This window comes from Pinus tabuliformis, chromosome 3_1, assembly GCF_031772625.1.
Source record: "Pinus tabuliformis cultivar Carrire ecotype Pingquan chromosome 3_1, CPIR1, whole genome shotgun sequence".
NCBI classification, from domain to species: domain Eukaryota; kingdom Viridiplantae; phylum Streptophyta; class Pinopsida; order Pinales; family Pinaceae; genus Pinus; species Pinus tabuliformis.
In genome coordinates, this window is record NC_142301.1 from 663,818,239 (window position 1) to 663,840,709 (window position 22,471).

The following is a 22,471-nucleotide window of genomic DNA, read 5'->3' on the forward strand; positions in this document are numbered from 1 at the left end:
CTCTTCTCCAACAAAATGCACTTGACGAATGAGAGCTTTCTTGCCTTTTCCTCCTTTTTAGTCTCATTAGGTTGAGAGAGCCCCGTTGTCGCACAGAATGTCTAGGCACCGCAACAACAACTCAGATCGAGGGTTGTCACACTAATCCCCAATCACTCCATTTGAGTTGTCTCCCAATAGCAGACTAAGGGAGGAAGACCCTATGGAAATGGAAAAAAGAAAAATTAGTTGGGAACCAACCAACCTGGGAGACAAAACTAAGCAACCAATACTTGTTTTAGATTGCGCAAGATTTTAAAGATTCAAAATGATTTGAAGAAAGTGATACCAGTGCCTTGTGGAGTCAACTATCTTGTGAAGAAAAATAAGGTTCAAGCAAAGGATGAGAAACTGCTACTAAAAAGACTCAACTGTCTCATATGCTAATGCAAAATTTAAAACTATGTAAAATGCAGGGAATTGGTTAATTTTAGTTAAATGAGGGCCTAAAATTATTTCTGAAATATGTCTTAATTGTTGCTTAACTTAAGGCTCAGAAAAGTGGTGATCTAAATGTGAAAGCAAGAAGTACTTATACTAGCACTGTAAATGTAAAATTTGCACAAATAATTATTGAAATGCACAATGGGCTGAAATGTAAAACGCTGGAAATAAACAACTTTAAATTCAAAAAAACATTTGTATGAAATACTCAATCAGAGATCATCATATGCATAAATAAAACTCGTATGAGCATGTAAAAAAAACAAATGTATTTCCGAAATTAAACTAAGTGCTTAAACTCAGATTACATCAATGAAATATCAGTCTATAAATCTGCTCTTAAAACAGGTGTTAGTAGCAACAATATATTTTAAATCAACCGTCTTGTAACCATGCAATATTCAAAAATTTCTATGTATAACAGCAAAAAAAATTAAATGACAAACTGATAATTACAATTCAGAAAAAACAATCAAGACATGGTGACTTGACCTGCAACGTAGGATTTTCTGGGAGCAACGAAGATGAACCCTAATCTCTTTGCCGTCGCCTCCCTTCCTTCAGCCGCCGTCTGGCCTTGGCTTGGCCCTGCAGAAGATGGCGACACGAGCTTCAGAGGGGCCCCGACTCCATTCAAGCCAAACCCAGAGAATAAGATCGCATGCAGCCCTGCGAAGAAAAAAGAGAAACATGTACAGGTTGGGCTCTCAGCAAGCCACGCATGCACTGCAGCAGATATGGCGGCGGACACTCTTCTTCTGCAGGTCATTGGCAGCTTCGCAGTGAGGATGAGGACGGCACCCGGCCTCGAGGGACTTCTGCAGGCTGCCAAGATTTTGGATGCTTTGACAGGCAACAAATCAAACTTCGAGGGTTCCAGATTAACCCTGCATCTCAATAGCTTATGGATCCAGCACGACATCGCCAGGAACCCACAAGCAATATCTATCATGGAGCAAGGCTGCGATTTTTCTAGCCAGCCCCTGCACCCCAACAGTCCATTGTTTCAGAGGGCTACCACAGAGTTCACCAGTCAGCAAAGCCCTAGCTCCAAGGGAAACATCATCAGAAAAGAATCGTCTAGGAGCTTCCATGCCACCGCCCTGTACTCGCTCTGCCCTGATCGATCAAGCAGACATGGAATGCCGGCTTCTTCCATCGATGCTGAACCGCATGTATTCCATTCCCTTCTGGGTGCTCACCTCCCTCTAATCTGCTCCGCTCTGGACAACAGCGTAGCCAGATCTCGGCCCTCTGCTGCTGCATATCGTAACAGCCGCCCCCTTCAGATAGTAGATGCAAAGGTTAAGGACGGAAATGCAGAATATAATCCTTCTTCTCCTCAGGCTGCGGCTCTTGGGAAGAAATATTACGCTCTGGAAGGCTGCTCAACCCCATTAGAACCTCTTCTGCCTCCCCAGAATAGTCGATACTCTGTATTTCATATTCAGAATTCTTTCAGCTTCCTGGATTTGCCTGGATGGAGCACCTGGGAGCTCTTTTGGGCTGAAAGAAATGACAAACTCAATGACCATTGGACTCTCACCACATCTTCTCACAAGCCCCTGCGGCAAGTTCAGGAAAAGGTGGCCCACCAAAGCACTAGCTTCCTCTCGTCTCAGATTTACAGAAGAAAGCAGAAGTCTGACCACTCTGCCTCGTTCCAGATCCAGATCGTGCTCCTTTCTAGCAAAACTCTGCTACAATGGGTGAGCTCTTCGGATCTAGTGCAGGACCTCAAGAAAATTCTAGAATTTAGGTTGGGGATTCCCTTTGCATCTCAACGACTCCTCCACGAAGGTAAACAACTTGAGGATCTTTATCCCCTTTCTTTTTGCAGCATTACGAGAAATGCCTCCATCATTTTTACCCTTCGTTTGAGAGGGGGAGCTATTGGACAGTCATCTTCAGCTGCGGCTTTTTCATACAAAGATGTCGTCCATGCTCAGATGCCCAAGAAAACAGCTCCACCAGCTCAGGCTCCCAAACCTTTTTTGGTGGACAAACTAGAGGAAACCCCTTCCATTGAAATAATGCATCCAACACTGGATGAGCAAATCCAGAAGTATGCAGAGCATGGCATTATTTGTAGGTTTAATGGGCTATGGCCACGCACAGCAGATCTCTACCAATGGATTCACTCTCACTAGAACAACAATTGCAAGGTTCTTCTCTGCTCAAAGGGTTTCTTCATTGTAGTGTTTTCTTTCAGTGAGGACTACCAAAAAGCATTAACTGAAGGCCCATGGTTTTGGGGTTCAGTAGGTTTATTCCTCACCCCTTGGTTCCCAGATTTCGATCCCTTTACAGCAATCATCACCAAGCTCCCCAGGTCAGACTTCCTAATCTCCCAGCGCATCTATGGCACTTTGTTGTATTCCAAGGGGTCGGCAATACTCTAGGCCGCTTTCTAGCCACAGACACCTCTAGAGGAGAAAAGGGCATATACACCTTCGCCAGAATCTGTGCAGAAATAGACATGAGCAAAGGTCTACCTAATCAGATTAATCTCAAAATTGGAGACTTCCATTGGACTCAGACCCTGGATTACGAGAACACAGCCTTTCGCTGCCGAAATTGCCATCACACAGGGCACCTTCAGAGCTCTTGTCCCTCGATGCCTGCCCAAAAGAAGAAAGCCAATCCTAAGCCGAAATCCAAAAGCTGGAAACCTCATGATCCTCCCCCCATGGATGATCTTGATTCCAGCTCAGATGAAGAGGAAGGGGATGCGGAAGGAATGGACGCAAAGCTAGCACAGGATCCGCCCTCGACTGGTCCTGAGGATTCTACTGTCCCACCAAACTCACAGAAAATAACTCATGAGTCCTCTCCCTCGGATTCAGACAAGGAGACCTCTCCGTTAGCCCAGCTCAGTTTGCAAATCATGCCAGCACAACAGAGTCATCTTGGTTGGGTCAAAGTTGGTAAAAAGAAAGGGAAAAAATGCCGAATAGTTGATTCTACCCACGTTGGGTAGAATCCTTTGTTCTGCTCTTGTTACTCTGTTCTTCTTGTTACTTCTTGCTTAGCACTGCTCTCTTCTTGTTTTCTCTTAGGGGCCGAGGTGGATAGTCTATCCTTTCCAGCTGCCCGTTTTCTTGCTTCTCTTGGTTGTAACTTCATATTGTACCATACGTCATCTTAATAGAATTATTTTTTCAGAGAAAAAAAAAAGATAATTACAATTCAGAAATTTTCCGAGTTTAATTATTTTAAATCAACAGTCTTGATCTAAAAAACTCAGAAATAAACTACCAAACAACAGTAAAACAATTTTCAGAAATTTGTTTGCAAAAGTTACTGAAACTAACTTCTATTTCAGCAATTATACAACAGTGAAAAATATAAATTAAATCTACTGTTGAATTCATAAAATTTCTGAGTTTAATTCTTTCTGATCTATTGATGTATTTGATCTAAAAACTCAGAAAATTACTAAAAAAAACAGTAAAATAATATTTAGAAAATAGCATGCAAAAGTTTCAGAAAATAATTATATTTCTGAAATGTAATGCAGTGAAAGATGCAAACTAATTTGCTGCTAAATTTCAAATAACTAAAATTTATATCACTATTAATCTTGCTTTCAATTAGATCAATGAAAAAGGTAAGGGTTTAGAAGATGTGCACCAATGAGCCCCTAGGGGCTTGAAGACACCTGAAGATGGGTTGCCCAAGTCACCGAAAATTATCCAATGCAAATGCCAAACTCAAAAAATTTTGAGAAAATTTTGTTAATTTTTTTTGGGTAACTTTTAGGAAAAATTTAGGAAAGATTTAGTGAGAAAATTATGGTGAAGAAGACTGAAAAGATGAGAGGCTTGAGAGTGGAATGATAGACGCTGAGAATGAGGTTGGAGATGGCCAGCGTTGGGCCTCAAGGCCCTAAAAAAATTTGCCCACGATCCTTCTGAAATTTCCCTCAACTTGCAAACAAAATGGAGATGACCTTTGTGGCTCAAATCTCTCTCCGAAATCCAAAAAAATCACCTGCAATTTTCATATTTTTTCTTGCACAAATAAAAGATGGAAAACCCCAAAGCATGCATATACAAAAATATGAAAAACCCAGAAACTCAATGAATTAGAAATTTGCTATTTACAAATATATAATAATATTCTACAGATCTATAGATCAAAGCCTTCTATTAGTCAGATTTAAACAAATTTTTGCACAATATTTAGAAATAAATTTGAGATTTTAAAGAGGCGCAAGCCCAAGAAAAACCCTGCAAGTAAAATATTTTATAAAATGACTTCAGAAATTAAAAAGATAGTGGGCTCTTTTAGATTTTGTAAACTGAGAGTCAGTTGGTTCAGCTAAGGACTTCACCAAACGCCCAAATTTTGAATGATAACTTTTGCAGACTTAAATCTGCTTGTTAGATTAATAAAGATCTAAAAAATTATCATAAAATTATCAAGAAATAGAGATACTTGCTACTTCTATCAAATTAAAATGATATTCTTAAAAACCCAGAAATCTGTGCAAGATACTTGTACACAAATTAATCCTTAAAGGCTATTAACCAGCAAATGCAAATAAAAGCAACAAATATTAAGAACAATATTACCACATAAATCTAAAAGAGAAACACCACAATCTGAAACCCCAAAGTCTTTGTGTTTTATTAACCAGAAAAGCTTACAAGAGCTTTCTTAGTGCAAGTACACGATTCATAAATCAGATCAAATAATGGAGATAAGTCTCTCATTTATAGAAAAATTCTCCAACGGCTAGTTGGTTTGATCCCTGTCAAAGCAATTTCAACCATTGATGAAGATCAAATGATCTTTTAATCATCACTGTTGAAATAAAGTTACTTTTCGAAGAAATTTGAATTTCACTTTTAATTTCCTTTTAATTAACTCAAAAATGATTATTTTGAGTTAATTACCGCAACAAGTTGACTTTGACTAACTACTATGGCCCAAGGGTTCAAAATATCTTGAAATTTTCAATATTCCCTTGGCCTGGGACCTCCAAAAAATAGGGACTTTAAAACCCACGAATTTAAATGTTGGAGAATTTAATTTTTCCTAGGACCTAAATTAATTAAATTTCTGTCTTTAGCATTTTAAATTATTTTAGCCAGAAATTTTAATTAATTGACTCATGAGGGGATTATTCTTGATTTGGGGTAGCATCAGATGTGCTCTAGCCTCGAAACTTGGTGGAGAGGCTAAGACACATGAGATCTCCAATAGCTAGAAATGGTTTGGGCAGATTCTAAACTTAGGGAAAATAAAATATTAATGTAAATTAATATAATATTTTGTTAGAAGGGTCCAAAAGTCATGGATCAAGCCAGAGTTAATCTTAGCCGTTGATTAGGGAATTAATTTCGGTCGTTGAATCGTCAACGAGAAAAGTATAAGAGGAAGCTTGAGGGTCACTTGGAGAACACACCGAGTTGATCAAGAATTCGATTTTCTGGGACAAGGTTTGCTGAGGAAATTGAAGGAGTGATCAGAGTTACCGCTGAGGGGCAGTGAATACAGAAGCAGAGAGGCAGAGATAGTACCAGGAGGATCAGCGCAGAAGCCAGGAGAAAGGGACGCAGAGCCAGCCAGGGCTCACGTAGAGGCAGCTACGAGCTGCGCAGTGCCTCAGAGAGCCAATGTGGGTGATGCAGAAGCTCTAAGGGCTGACGCAGTTCCTCCAGAGGTTGACGCAAGGCGAGCTAAGGTGACGTTGGGCAGACGCTGGGCCAGAAAGGGCTGACATAGTCCCTACAAGCTGACATTGGGGTTTTCGTGTGGCAAATTGGAGCTGGGAGTTGTCAGAGTGCGTATCCGGGGTTTCAGCGGGAACATCTGTCTCCCACTGAGAGGTACCACTGTCGAGATTATTCTCTGTTGGGTGAGCCTTTTTGGTTCCCAGAGTGTATTCTAAAACTACTTAATAATACAAACCCTCAGATAGCTGCACCAGTTTCCCGCATTGGGTTTTTCCAGGGACATTAGTCCAAAAACAACAGTGTCACTTGTGTGCTTGTTTTGTTTCCTTCAGTTGATGATCTGTAATGTGTTGAGCATGTACTTGTATTTATTTTCAGTATTTACATGGTAAATAACTTGTTAATTAATCAAAACAAGTAGGCAAAAATAAATCAGAAAAGTACATGAAGGGTTTCCAATAGTTAGACTTAGAAATTCCAACAATTATTAATTTTTCCAACCCTCTAATATTTAACCATGGTGTCTAACTAAGAGGGACCATGTACTAAATATTTTTTTACATGAAATATTACAATTCTAAGCCATCAAGGGGGAACACCCATTCATTATAGACCCTCAATAATTACCCATTTTTGTGACACAAAATATGATTTAGATCACTAAGTGACTAGTAATAAAATAATCTAACCAAATAGTTAGAATTATTCCCAAATCACTTTTACAGAGACTCGATAAATAACACTAGGACTCATTTAAAATCCTTACGACAAAATCCACCCTAACTTTGGGGTGACGCTGGAGGGAAAAACTCTCCCGATCATCCATGTTTAAAAACACACATGAATCGGTGACACTAAAAACCTCCTAGGATAGAAATCATTATTAGAAAAATAAATTTACCTAGGTTGTTACAGACATTTGTCTTACTAGGATCATTTACATTACAAAATGCAGAATGGATTTACAGAACACTAGTGTACATATAGAAGATAATGATGAATCTGTGGATCATCTGAATGCTCAGACATGATGGAAATCCATGCGTGAAAAAATGTACAGTTATGGGGTAGTTGACATGGAGTGGTCAACAAGCCCTATCCCTAAGATCAAGGGTAGAGCTTAGATATCAACTCTCCTTGATCAAGGGTGGAGATCTAATCTCACATTAACCCCGTGTTTTATGTCTCCCCCATCATTAATGAGCTCCCTAGTCACTTTAATGGTGTTTTTGTACCTTGTATCTTTTTCTCATAAAGTCAACATAAAAACATAAAGTGACTTTAATAATATAAAGCACATAGTACTAATGTACTTCATAAAGTGAGTATAAGTTACATGACTTTAATAACTCATAAAATCACATACTACAAATATGTTCTCATGTGTTTTCCTAGGCAAAAGGAAAAAGCACTAGGAAACACCTCCTTGGTACCTTTTCTCAAGACAAGGTGGAGGGAGGGGTCCCCAACCCCCTTTTCCTTTGATTAGGAGAACCTATCACACATCTGATGGAATGCCCATGTGGGTCTAATGCTAAGTGTGTGTTAGAAAACTTCACTAACACGGTACTTGTTTTCATTCCATAAATCACATCCCTCAAAAGTTTGCATTGAAACTTGCATTCAAAGCTCCTACAGTTCTTTTCTCAATCATTCACATTGTATATCTTAAATATTTGCTCCATATTGTCAATCAAGGCTCTTAGGGCCTCAACTTTTAAAACTTATGTACTCCTTTTGACTTTGATAGGTAAAAGGCACTTTATCTTAATTTTTAAGATTGGTAGCTTACATTCTTATACTAAGGTTGTATAAACAATTTTGGGCTGTTTGAGTATAATTAAAGTAAGTTTTATGATTGTACATTAAATACTTGTACTGAGTTTCTATAAAAAATCGAGGCAATTTGTGGATAATTAAATTGGGTAAATTGTTTTTGTTCTTTTTAGTTGTCTAGTATAAGAAAAACTAAATTAATTACCCAGGACAAAATCCTTTAAACTTTAGTGCCTTTGTTATTCTTTTTCTTTAATTTTCCGTTGTCATTCACAGTCACTGAGTGGCTACTACATCCACAAGTAATAATCCGGGCAGATCCACCCGAAGGGATCTACCCGCCGGCTTATCTAGTTGAGCCTAACCCCAGGCGCATCAAGGCGATTTGACCCCGTGACCTCCTAGTTGACAGGGTACTTAGCAACGAGAACTCTACCAATTGAGCTATCCCTTGGGGCTAGTGCCTTTGTTATTCTATTATGTCTTTCACTTTTAATAAATGACACCATTTTTACTTTAATAAAGCATCTACATATTTTTCACTTGCCATATGATTCTAAGCAAGGCATGATGCTATACATTCAATGTTTGACTCCATCATTATTATATTTGATCAAATTTATATTGCCTAAAGGGTGGATATCTAATCTAACATTGACCCCGTCATTAATGTCTCCCCCGTCATTAATGAGCTCCGTAGTCACTTTTAATGGTGTTGTTCTACCTTGTACCTTTTTCTCATAAAGTCAACATAAAAAAATAAAGTGACTTTAATAATATAATATTATAAAGCACATAGTACTAATTTACCTCATAAAGTGAGTTTAAGTTACATGAATTTAATAACTCATAAAGTCACATACTAAAAATATGTTCTCATGTGTTTTCCTAGGCAAAAGGCAAAAGCAAGAGGAAACAACTCCTTGGTACCTTTTCTCAAGACAAGGTGGAGGGAGGGGTCCCCAACCCCCTTTTCCTTTGATTAGGAGAACCTATCACACATCTGATAGAATGCCCATTTGGGTCTAATGCTAAGTGTGTGTTAGAAAACTTCACTAACAAGGTACTTGTTTTCATTCCATAAATCAGATCCCTCAAAAGTTTGCATTGAAAATTGCATTCAAAGCTCCTACCATTCTTTTTTCAATCATTCACATTGTATATCTTAAATATTTGCTCCATATTGTCAATCAAGGCTCTTAGGGCCTCTACTTTTAAAACTTATGTACTCCTTTTGACTTTTATAGGTAAAAGGCTCTTTATCTTAATTTTTAAGATTGGTAGATTACATTCTTATACTAAGGTTGTATAAACAATTTTGGGCAGTTTTAGTATAATTAAAGTAATTTTTATGATTGTACATTACTTTCTTGTACTAAGTTTCTATAAAAAATCAAGGCAGCTTGGGGATAATTAGAGTGGGTACATTATTTTTGTTCTTTTTAATTGTCTAGTATAAGAAAAACTAAATTAATTACCCAGGACCTAATCCTTTAAAATTTAGTGCCTTGGTTATTTTTTTTTTTCAACTGTCGGTCACTGAGTGGCTACTACATCCACAGGTAATAATTTGGGCAGATCCACCCGAAGAGATCTACCCGCCAGCTTATCTGGTCGAGCCTAACCCCAGGGCCATCAAGAAGAATAGAACTCGTGACCTCCCAAATGGCAAGTACTTAGCAATGGGAACTCTACCAATTGAGCTATCCCTTGGGGTTAGTGCCTTTGTTATTCTATTGTCTTTCACTTTTAATAAATGACACCATTTTTACTTTAATAAAGCATCTACACATTTTTCACTTGCCATATGATTCTAAGCAATGCAAGATGCTATACATGCAATTTTTGACTCCCTCATTATTATATTTGATCAAATTTATATTGCCTCAAGGGTGGAGATCTAATCTCACATTAACCCCATGTTTTATGTCTCCCCCATCATTAATGAGCTCCCTAGTCACTTTAATGGTGTTTTTGTACCTTGTACCTTTTTCTCATAAAGTCAACATAAAAACATAAAGTGACTTTAATAATATAAAACACATAGTACTAATGTACCTCATAAAGTGAGTTTAAGTCACATGACTTTAATAACTCATAAAGTCACATACTAAAAATATATTCTCATGAGCTTTCCTAGGCAGAAGGCAAAAGCACTAGGAGACACCTCCTTGGTACCTTTTCTCAAGACAAGGTGGAGGGAGGGGTCCCTAACCCCCTTTTCCTTTGATTAGGAGAACCTATCACACATTTGATGGAATGCCCATGTGGATCTAATTCTAAGTGTGTGTTAGCAAAATTCACAAACGAAGTACTTGTTTTCATTCCATAAATCACATCCCTCAAAAGTTTGCATCAAAAATTGCATTCAAAGCTCCTACAATTCTTTACTAAATCATTCACATTCTATATCTTAAATATTTTCTCCATATTGTCAATCAAGGCTCTTAGGGCCTCTACTTTTAAAACGTATGTACTCCTTTTGACTTTTATAGGTAAAAGGCACTTTATCTTGATTTTTAACATTGGTAGATTACATTCTTATACTAAGGATGTATAAACAATTTTGAGCAGTTTGGGTATAATTAAAGTAATTTTTATGATTGTACATTACATTCTTGGACTGAGTTTCTATAAAAAATCGAGGCAATTTGGGGATAATTAAATTGGGTACATTATTTTGTTCTTTTTAATTGTCTAGTATAAGAAAAACTAAATGAATTACCGAGGACCAATCCTTTAAACTTTAGTGCCTTTGTTTTTTTTTTTTTTTTTCAATAATCGTTCAAGGTCACTGAGTGGATGCTACATCCACAGGTAATAATCCGGGCAGATCAACCCAAAGGGATCTGCCCGCTAGCTTATCTGGTCGGGCCTAACCCCAGGGGCATCAAGGAGATTTGACCTCGTGACCTCCCAAATGGCAAGGTACTTAGCAATGGGAACTCTACCAATTGAGCTATCCCTTGGGATTAGTGCCTTTGTTATTCTATTATGTCTTTCACTTTTAATAAATGACACAATTTTTACTTTAATAAAGCATCTACACATTTTTCACTTGCCATATGATTCTAAGCAACGCAAGATGCTATACATGCAATGCTTGACTCACTCGTTATTATATTCCATCAAATTTATATTGCCTCAAGGGTGGAGATATAATCTCACATTGACCCCGTGTTTTATGGCTCCCCCATCATTAATGAGCTCCCTAGTCACTTTAATGGTGTTTTTGTACCTTGTACCTTTTTCTCATAAAGTCAACATAAAAACATAAAGTGACTTTAATAATATAAAGCACATAGTACTAATGTACCTCATAAAGTGAGTTTAAGTCACATGACTTTAATAACTCATAAAGTCACATACTAAAAATATGTTCTCATGTGTTTTCCTACGCAAAAGGGAAAAGCACTAAGAGACACATCCTTGGTACCTTTTCTCAAGACAAGGTGGAGGGAGGGGTCCCTAACCCCCTTTTCCTTTGATTAGGAGAACCTATCACACATTTGATGGAATGCCCATGTGGGTCTAACGCTAAGTTTGTGTCAGAAAAATTCACTAACGAGGTACTTCTTTTCATTTCATAAATCACATCCCTCAAAAGTTTGCATTGAAAGTTGCATACAAAGCTCTTACAATTCTTTTCTAAATCATTCACATTGTATATCTTAAATATTTGCTCCATATTGTCAATCAAGGCTCTTAGGGCCTCTACTTTTGAAACTTATGTACTCCTTTTGACTTTTATAGGTAAAAGGCACTTTATCTTAATTTTTAACATTGGTAGATTACATTCTTATACTAAGGATGTATAAACAATTTTGGGCAGTTTGAGTATAATTAAAGTAATTTTTATGATTGTACATTACATTCTTGTACTGAGTTTCTATAAAAAATCGAGGCAGTTTGGGGATAATTAAATTGGGTACATTATTTTTGTTTTTTTTAATTGTCTGGTATAAGAAAAACCAAATTAATTACCCATGAACAAATCCTTTAAACTTTAGTGCCTTTGTTATTCTTTTTTTTTTCAACAGTCGTTCACGATCACTAAGTGGCTGCTACATCCACAAGTAATAATCCGAGCAGATCCACCCGAAAGGATCTACCCATCGGCTTATCTAGTCGGGCCTAATCCCAAGGTCATCCAGGAGATTTGACCCCATGACCTCCCAATTGGCAAGGTACTCAGAGACGGGAACTCTACCAATTGAGCTATCCCTTGGGGTTAGTGCCTTTGTTATTCTATTATGTCTTTCACTTTTAATAAATGACACCATTTTCACTTTAATAAAGGGTCTACACATTTTTCACTTGCCATATGATTCTAAGCAAGGCAAGATGCTATACATGCAATGTTTGACTCCCTCATTATTATATTTGATCAAATTTATATTGCCTTGAGGGTGGAGATCTAATCTCACATTGACCCCCTGTTTTATGTCTCCCCCATCATTAATTAGCTCCCTAGTCACTTTAATGGTGTTTTTGTACCTTGTACCTTTTTCTCATAAAGTCAACATAAAAACATAAAGTGACTTTAATAATATAAAGCACATAGTACTAACGTATCTGATAAAGTGAGTTTAAGTTACATTACTTTAATAACTCATAAAGTCACATACTAAAAATCTGTTCTCATGTGTTTTCCTAGGCAAAAGGCAAAAGCACTAGGAGACACCTCCTTGGTACCTTTTCTCAAGACAAGGTGAAGGGAGGGATCCCCAACCCCCTTTTCCTTTGATTAGGAGAACCTATCACACATCTGATGGAATGCCCATATGGGTCTAATGCTAAGTGTGTGTTAGAAAACTTCACTAACGAGGTACTTGTTTTCATTACATAAATCACATACGTCAAAAGTTTGCATTGAAAATTGCATTGAAAGCTCCTACAATTCTTTTCTCAATCATTCACAGTATATATCTTAAATATTTGCTCCAGATTGTCAATCAAGGCTCTTAGGGTCTCTACTTTTAAAACTTATGTACTTTTGACTTTTATAGGTAAAAGGTACTTTATCTTAATTTTTAAGATTGGTAGATTACATTCTTATTTTTGAGTATAATTAAAGTAATTTTTATGATTGTACATTACATTCTTGTACTAAGTTTCTATAAAAAATCGAGGCAGTTTGGGGATAATTAAATTGGGCAAATTATTTTTCTTCTTTTAATATCTAGTATAAGAAAAACATTAATTACCCAGGACCAAATCCTTTAAACTTTAGTGCCTTTGTTATAATTTTTTCATTTTCAACTGTCGTTCACGGTCGCTAGGTGGTCGCTACATCCACATGTAATAATCCGGGCAGATCCACCTAAAGGGATCTACCCATCGGCTTATCTGGTTGGGCCTAACCCCAAGGGCATCAAGGAGATTTGACCCTGTGACCTCCCAATTGGAAAGGAACTTAGCAACGGGAACTCTACCAATTGAGCTATCCCTTGGGGCTAGTGCCTTTGTTATTCTGTTATGTCTTTCACTTATAATAAATGACACCATTTTTACTTTAATAAAGCATCTACACAATTTTCACTCGCCATATGATTCTATGCAAGTCAAGATGCTAACATGCAATGTTTGACTCCCTCATTATTATATTTGATCAAATTTATATTGTCTATTCATTTGAAGCACAAATGAGTGGAATACATTCCACTAGGTAAGCACAGGGTGTTTTTTAATGCAATCATATAAGCTTTTCCAGATATACTCATGCAATATATGCAATTAACTTGTTTCTGTTTTCCTTTTACGAACTAAGGTCGTACAGCTTCCTTGAAGCAACTTTTATATTGGATGTTGGGTGATTGTATTGAAAGGGGCATCTTATTTATGGCAGTTTTGTGATGAGATTTTTTCCTAAGAATTTGCTGCTTGTGTTATTTCCATAAATAATGTAATTAGGTATATTAGAAAAACATACCAAAGTTATAGCCTACAATCATGATTCAACTTTTAGGCTAAAAAGGATACATTATATGTACACAACAGAAAGTAAAACGAAGAAATATAGCAAGGAAACAAATGCAATAAGAAAACTTTGTGGAAGCTTAAAAAAAAATTAGAGTCAACAACTTCAAAGCCAAAAAGTTTACTTGATAGTCATACCTGACAACTATCTCGATTCTTCTGAATGTCCCTAATTATTCTCATTGAATCATCTTTAAATCCATCCTGAGCAAGAAACAAGGAGTTCTTTAAGTGTCAAAAACGATGTAACTTCTCAATATTATACAGGTAGCTAAAAGAAGTTCAACCAAAAGGAGGACCATGTCAAAATTGATTATAGTTGGTCAACATAGTCAAATAGACATTGCATATGTCAAAATCATATGAAGTTAGCTCCTTACAAAACAATTCACTAAGTGCAATATGTAAAAACTTTATTTCATTCCAATGTAAGTTAAACATCCAAAATGACTCTAAAATGGGTAGAAAGTGCCACATTAATGCATCAATAATTGGTTTTTTGATACCGATTTCCAGCTCAAACAAACAAGTACGAGTAAAATGAAAAACATTCTAAATTCATGATTTTAATTTTATATCCCATTAAAAAAAAAGTAAAAAAAAATGAAAATCTAAAACATTCTCTATTAAGGATTATCATTTATATGCCATGGAAGAAAGAAAATTCTAAAAATTTGAGTACAGCATCTAAGATATACAACTCTCCTTGGAAGAACTCAAAATCTAAGACATCTCACCATATATTCATCATGTTAAGAGCTAAATCATCAACAAAATTATATGATGAAGGTAACAATATAATCAGAGTAACAATGTGATCACAACAAGAATGATGTAGAGCTACGAGACAGTAGAAAAAGAGAGCCAAGGAACATGACCACAATAAACACAACTTAAAATGAAAATCCTAGCTTCCAAAAGTGAACAGACATAACCAGAACTATTGATTTTAAAAATAATTCAAGTTGACAGTGTTGGACCCTTATGGTAGTTCCCTTAATAAAGAGTAACACTAAAAATCAAACATCCCCTACTTACAAGAGAAAAAACATCTCCTACCTATAAATCGGATCAGCACATATCCACATTTTGACATTTTGACATGTATCGTACTTTGAGTTTTAACAATGTTCTTAACTACAAGCCTTCACCAAACATCTTTTTGACATCTAGATTGTCATTTTACTCAGAACTTGATTTCACATCAATTTACAATTTATTCTCTGGACTACTTTACTCTAGAAGTTGGAAATGGTGTTCATTTACTCATTGATTATGTGTATACTTGATATTAAGTGATTTAACTATTACCCCTCGTCGGCAGGGGTACATATAAAATCTTTTGCAGCATATATCACTACCATTGTAAACCTAAGGTCACAAGTCAAAAACATTGTAACGACCCAAGCCCGTGTCTTGTTCTTATTGTCTATATCTTGTTGTGTTGGACCTTGGTTGGGCCATGGCTGTCCCATGTAGTTCATCTCAGGTTCCTTTTGTCCCGTGTAAGATTGGAGGGCCTTAGGTGGCCTTACTTGAGGACTGATGGTTTTATGGGAGATTGTTTTGTAGGGTTGATCATGGGTATATGGGCCAGTCTAGTCCACATTAAGGTGCACCTATGTTACTGCATGGTTAGAGTCTATAGAGTCTGCAGCGGACCTTGGATTTGGTGTAGTATCTCTCAAACAACTCTCATGCATGGTAGCCTCATATTAGCAAATTTCATAGTTCTCAAGCTAGTTCACAATTCTCAATCAGAGTGGTCCTTATTACCCACCAACAATGGGTGACCCCTAGGAGAAGCTTTTCTCCTATTCATCTCTTCCAACCAGCAACCAGCAGCCCCTGAGAGCCACCTTATAGCCGATGTGACATGCCATTCATATCTCTGCCACCTACATCAGTGATATGTCTCCTCACCCATTTGTCAAGAGCACATGTTGGAATGTGAGCTTCTCATCAAAAGGTACTTTATTCATTATGCAATCGAGTGCTTATGCTTGTTTGTATTTGGGCATTTTGACATGGATTATGGGCTAACCTGGAAGAACGAAGGGTCTCGGCCATAGTCTTTGTTACGAAATCTAGGGCAAAAGAGATTAGGGTTTTATAAACTTGATTTCTCTTTATCCTTGACACTTGCTTGTGATATTATATTAGTGCATTATTATTATTATGTTGTTTTCTTCATCATCAAGATGAATGCCAATAAGAATATCACAATGCAAACAAGAAGACACCATAAATAGGCTCCAAGCTAGGCAAAACCCACAAGGGGAAAACCTAAAAACTCCTTATAGAATCAATTCAATGAAGACTTCCAAGACCTTGACCCAAGATCAACCACCAAAAGATAAGTCAGCCAAACCCCAATGAATTCTTCCACAATTTCATAGTTGAGGAAACCCTAGTTTCCTCCAACAAACTCGCACGTGTGACCTTGTAGATGTTGATTTGGGGTAGCATCGGATGTTCTCTAGCCATGAAAATTGGTGGAGAGGCTAAAGCACATGAGATCTCCAATACCCATAAATGGTTTGGGCAAATTCTGACCGGTTTGGGAGATATTAAAATAATTAATATTTTTAATGGAATTCCTAAGTCTAAACTTAGGAAAAATAAAATATTAATGGGTATTAATATAAAATTGGGTTAGAAGGTTCCAAAAGTCATGTATCAAGCCAAATCTAATCTTAGCCGTTGATTAGAGATTTAATCTCAGTCGTTGATGGACCAACGAGAAAAGTATAAAAAGAGGCTTGAGGGTTAGTTGGAGAACACACCAGAGTGATCAATCATTCATTTTGCTAGAGCGGGGTTGCTAAGCAAAGTTGAATCAGTGATCAGCAGCGAGGGGCAGTGAGTATGAGGCAGAGAGGCAGGGACAATACTGGGAGACCAGCACAGAAGTGGAGAGAGCCAGAGTAGCAGTCAGTCCAGGCTATGCAGAGCCAAGCAGAGGCAGCATAGAGCCCAAAGAGACTGCGTCATCCACGCAAACAACAGAGGGAGTGGCGCAAAAGCTCCCAGAGGCTGCGCAGTGCCTCAGAGGGCTGACGCAGAGGGTCCTGGTGCTAACGCAGGTCAGCAAGAGGCTGACGTAGAGGTCAGAAGGGCCAGCGCTGAGATTCAGTTGTGCCAAAGAGGGTTTCGTGGTACAAGTTTTCTGAATACCTGTTTTTGAATATAGAGGTATCGTTGTCGTGTATTTTTCTCTGACGGGTGAGCTAGATTAGGCACCCAATTGTACTCAGACAAATTGCTTAATAATATAACCCTCTGAATAGCTGCACAGGTTTTCCCGCATTGGGTTTTTCTGGGGACATTTGTCCAAAAATAACGGTGTCACTTGTGTGCTTGTTTTTCTTTCAGTTGATGATCTGTAGATGTTGTAACTGTATTGTGTTTATTTCGATATTTAACTGTATTAAATAACTTGTTCGGATTTAGACTAGGAGAAATAAACCAGCAGAATACATAATAATTTTCTAATGGATAGACTTAGAAAATTCAACAGTAGAGATGCCAAAACAAAATTCTCCATCCCTTCTTTGTGAAAATTCCTATACTGAAGGAACCCCTATTGCAACAAATCTGAATATCCTTCACCTACTTGATTTTTAAATTACATTCATCAAGTTATTCTTCTGAATACTGAAGAAAATTACTTCTGCAGCCTACACTAATTAAATATTTGATCTCATGAAACAGAAAACAGAGCAAAGAACGAGATACATACGACACACTTATTTTGGGACACAATATTCCCCAGAAAAACCTAATGCGGGAAGACTGGTGCAGCAGTTCTGAGAGTTTATTATTATGCAGGAGAAATATCTGAATACAAATCTAGGATGCTCATCTAGAAATTCTTTGCAGAGAAAAATACTGACGGAAAATCTGAGTGAGTTTTACCTCACTTCACTCGACAGAATTCCGACTGATCCGGCACAAGACTGGCTGGCCCCGGCTATTTCTGCGCTGGCCCTTTGTACGCTCTGCGTCAACTTCTCTGCCCTTTGCGCCAGCTATCCCAGTTGTTCCGGTAGTTCCGTCTGTTCCCGACAGTTTTGGATTCCGCGGGACAGGTAGCTTTTCTGATCTATGCTGGATCTCCTGGCTCTACGTCAAGATTGCGTGGGCTGAGACTGGCCCAACGTCAGCTCTCCCGACTACTGTACTGCCTCTCTACAAAATCTCTCTGCCTCTCTATTAATGTTCTCCGGAAAGTCCTTCTCCCTGATTCTCACTGCCCCTCTACTGTTGAATGATCACTTAGTTTGAGTTTCTCAACTTCCTAGCCCCAGAAATTGAACTCTAGATTAATTCTGTGTGTGTGTGTGTGTGTTTCCAAATGGACCCCAAGCCTCCATTTTATACCTTTCCTGTTGAGTCTTCAACTATTGAGATTAAGTTTCTAATCAACGGCTAAGATTAAAACATGACTTGATCCACCTTCTAGATCATTCTCACCCATATTTTGTTACCAAACCAAGATGCTTGACAACCACATGCAGAAAGTGTTATTCCTGAAGATGAAGTTGAAGTTGAAGAGTGCTCCAAATGGATGTTATGCTTCTTTATTACTACTTCTAGAGCCTCCATCTTCTTAAAGCATTTGGATTCCTCCATCTTCTTAAAGCATTTGGATTCTAAGTGGCCATCCCAATTACAAAAGTTTCAATGTCTATTAGTCTTCTTGCCTTTGTTTTTATTTGCCTTATCATTTTCTTGAATTGATTTTTCATCTTGAGACTGAAATTTCTTAGGACCCTTGTTTGGTTTAGGACCATTATTTTTAGGATAGTGCTTCTTAGGATTCTTTGAATTTGGTTGTTGTTGGGCGGCTAAGGCTTTCTTAGAAGAGTTTCCAAGATTAAAAAGACCAAGATGTAAGAGCTTTTCTTGTTCTCTTATTAAAGAATCACAAAAGGCATCAAAAGAGGGGGACATGTAGTCTTGTCCTTGAGAAATAAAGGCTTCTCTAGTAGAATGGAAGGTGGAAACAAACACAGAGTAGGTTGGTCCCAACTTAATAAGAATGGAATAGATAAGGCTACCATCTTCTTTCTTAACCTTAACACCTTCCAAGAGAAGTCTAACGGTTTTGAATTTGAACAAAAAATCTTCAATGGAAGAAAAATTACTAGTATCCAACGTAAGCAACTCATTTTCGAGTTGATGGGCTCTAATTTCATTTTTAATTCCAAAAACTTTAGTGAGTTGTTTCATTGCTTCATTAGGGGTACCGCGATATGGAATCTAAGGTCTGGAGAAATAAACATCCCTATCAACCCACTTGCTTGATCTTGCCTATTTTCCCATTTGGTTTCCTTATCTTCATCTTTAGGTTTAGTTTCTTGGCCTGAGGCTATTCTGTAAAGACCTTTACTTCTAAGTAAATCCACAATGTAGGACCACCATTGGAAGTAGTTGGTGCTGTCAAGAATAACTTGGCATGGACTTTCCATTTTAACAAAAACTGAAGCTGTAGATGTTGAAACTAAGTGTTCCAATGGAAAGATCTCGAAAAATTAGGCCGATTAGAAAAAACGGCTCTGAAAACGACTTCCGAATGAAAAAGTTATGGCTTTTTGAAAAAAATTCCTGAAGATGCCGATGAAGTGCGTGAATGTGTCGAAGTGAATGATAATGTTATATTTAAAAAAAAAAAACCCTTTCCAAACTTAATTTAATTAGCTCACTTAAAAAAAAAAAAATATGTGGCCCACTTTTATAAATAAGTGAAAGTCACTTTTACAATGGTACTTTATGAACCACCCACTAAATTGTAACTTAAATAAAATATAAAGAGACTTTAGAATTATAAGTGACTCACTTTTTATAATGGGTGAAAACACTTTTACATAAAGTAACTTGAAAACATAAGTCACATGTATTTTTTGAAAAAGTAACTCAACAAAAAGAGAGACTTGAACTCAAAACCTCTATTCTCATAAAGTAATTTTGGACCAAGTGAGCTAGTTTAAAAGGTTAGTAATTTTTGGAAAAGAGGAAGGGGTTTTTCTTTTTTCTTTAGTCACTGAAGCTTTGGGGTGCGTGCTTACTAGAAAAAACTCTTTTCCCTACAAAACAAAAAACCACACAACCCAAAACAGGCAAACAAAAAAAACCAAACTTTATGGTTTGAAGTTAGCTTTCACTAGAAACTAAATATTTTCCTCAATGTTTCTGATTTTCCGAGATCACACTAAGGCATGGTGGAAAAGAGCATACGCATAAGAAAAATTCTTCCTTTCTATTTCTGATTTGCCTGGATCGCATAGAGTCGTAGGGCAAAGAGAATACATAGAAATGAAAGGTATAGATCCGGTAATAAAAAAACATAGAGCTAAATAAACCCAATAAACAAAGAAATGAATAACTAAAACTGCAAACAAAGACTGTATACCTCCAAATCTTAAAAATGACATAGTTAGGGCTACCAGAAACCTTTTCGCATGAAACGAAAGGGGTTCCTCACTGCAACATATGCTCCTAACACAATAGAGCGGTGCTCTTGGCCCTAAAGTAGTCAGAAACAGTAGATCTAGGAAACAACAGTCGCATGAACTTGTACTGGCTTCGGATTTGGATCACCAACGAATGCAGCCCTGAAATAGCTCTGATACCATGTAGGAATTTACAGGGTAAGTTCCTCAGATAGAACACTGAAGGACACCGCTTACAAACAGATCACAGATCAATACACCAGTATTCTTGACGTGGTTAAAACCCTCAAAGAGGGAAATAGTCCACGCCCTGAGCCAATGTGGCCACTTCAGGCAATTTATTAATAAAAGAAATAAAATTTACGTAAGCTTCTCTCATGAGAGGTCACCTTACAAATGACCCTTCATGCTCTTTAAATAGAGATCATGGATCAATCAGGTGTTAAGCCACGGATCAAGTGTCGGTAATACCGAGAAGAGAATGAACCGTCAGATCACTATATATCGTGATCGTCAGATTGTCAGTTACAAAAGTACATAGTAAAGAAACACACTTTACTTAACTCTACACTAGACCAAGTTATACTTAACTATTTCCTATGTGTCGGAATATCCTAACAATCCAAAATTGTAATGGAAATCATTTTGTAATCAACTTTGTTGTAGCTTCCCTTTGCTCTCTGTGTATTTAAATGAAAACAAAGATCAAAGAAGAGGAGGGATAATTAGGAGATAGGAGATGGACAATTATTAGATAGGATGTAGGAGAAGAGATAAGAGATGGGAGATGGGAGATGAACAATTGTTGAATTTATGGCAAAGCTAAGAGCTTCATTATGCTGTAATTATTTATCTCATATATTTTAATGAAGTTATCCACTAAGTTCTACATATGTTACTTGTAATCTGATCTGAACTATTTCTCAAGGCGGAACTGAGTCTTCCGCAGTTGGGCCCACTACCTTGGACGAGGTGTTGCCTTGAAATGTAAGTCAGTGTAGTTATGTGTTTATTTATTTGAATTTCAATTGTCATTACTTAAAGTAGATTTCCTTTCTTTTAACTAATTTGTTGTTTGTTGCATTTTCCAGATTTGTTATTTCATCCAATTTCTAGATTTCATTTAATTTACTGCTCTAGATTAGCATTTGAATTATGTTGGGTGCAATAGAATAAATTTCCAATTCAGCAATGAGTGGTTTAATTTATCAATGATTCAAGTTGAGTTATTAGCATAATTGTTTTTCCTGTCATTTACTTTCTTCTTTTTAATTTTAGTTTTATTATTCAAGTCTTACATTTTATTTTTGTTGAATGAGCTTGATAGTATAGAACACAATCATATCGAACCAGTGTTAGCTGTTGGTATTTGTTATGCATATATTTAATCGTTTGCCTTAAAATAAAAAGACGCTCCTTAGGTTGATAATTATTGTTCAAGTGATTAGTTGTTTTTAGTAAGCAACTAATTTTCCCCAACATTTTGGCGTTGTTGTCAGGGAGGCACTCAAATAGCACTACCACACTAATATATGGTTGCAGATGCATACCTAACTTTGTGAGAGCTGAATATTGAAGACGGAAGGTAAGAACCTACGCACGCATCCTGGGGAACCAGTGATGGGTCTACCCTAAGTAGTCAGGCTTAGGTCATATAGCATGCACAATTAAAAGTAGGAACATTAGATGTAGGAACTTGAATTTTTTTATCATTTCACTTAAGTGGTGATGTAAGCACCACCCATTTCACTAACCAATTGGCAAGAACATTTGAAAAATAAACCTCAAAGCAACACATGAAGAACATATTATATTATGATAAGATATGGCTCACGTTGCTACTTTTGAATTCCCTATCAAAGATCTAGAAAGAGTAACACAAATGCACATAACTCTTCCATCTTCTCTACCAAATTTTCATGGTTTGGCAAATGAAAACTCAGATACATTTTTATTTGAGTTTGAAGTACTTTGTAGAGGATATGATTATTGTATTAATGATCAAAGGTTGAAAGTGTTTCCTCTTACTCTAAAAGGAGCAGCTCTCCAATGGTTCATGAGCCTTGGTGGGAACTGCATCCAAACATGAGGAGA

At 37.1% G+C, this 22,471-nt stretch overlaps 1 protein-coding gene across 11 annotated transcripts in view; it reads right to left on the bottom strand.

The window, feature by feature from the left end:
* The window catches only part of LOC149188857 (uncharacterized), a 405,877-nt gene that overhangs the window by 29,410 nt on the left and 353,996 nt on the right, over positions 1-22,471 (bottom strand). For all 11 annotated transcript variants that reach the window (XM_089411721.1, XM_089411722.1, XM_089411716.1 and 8 more), the window contains one exon: positions 14,061-14,126. In XM_089411721.1, coding sequence (XP_089267847.1) covers positions 14,061-14,126 — 66 coding nt within the window. The remainder of the gene's footprint in view (positions 1-14,060; positions 14,127-22,471) is intronic.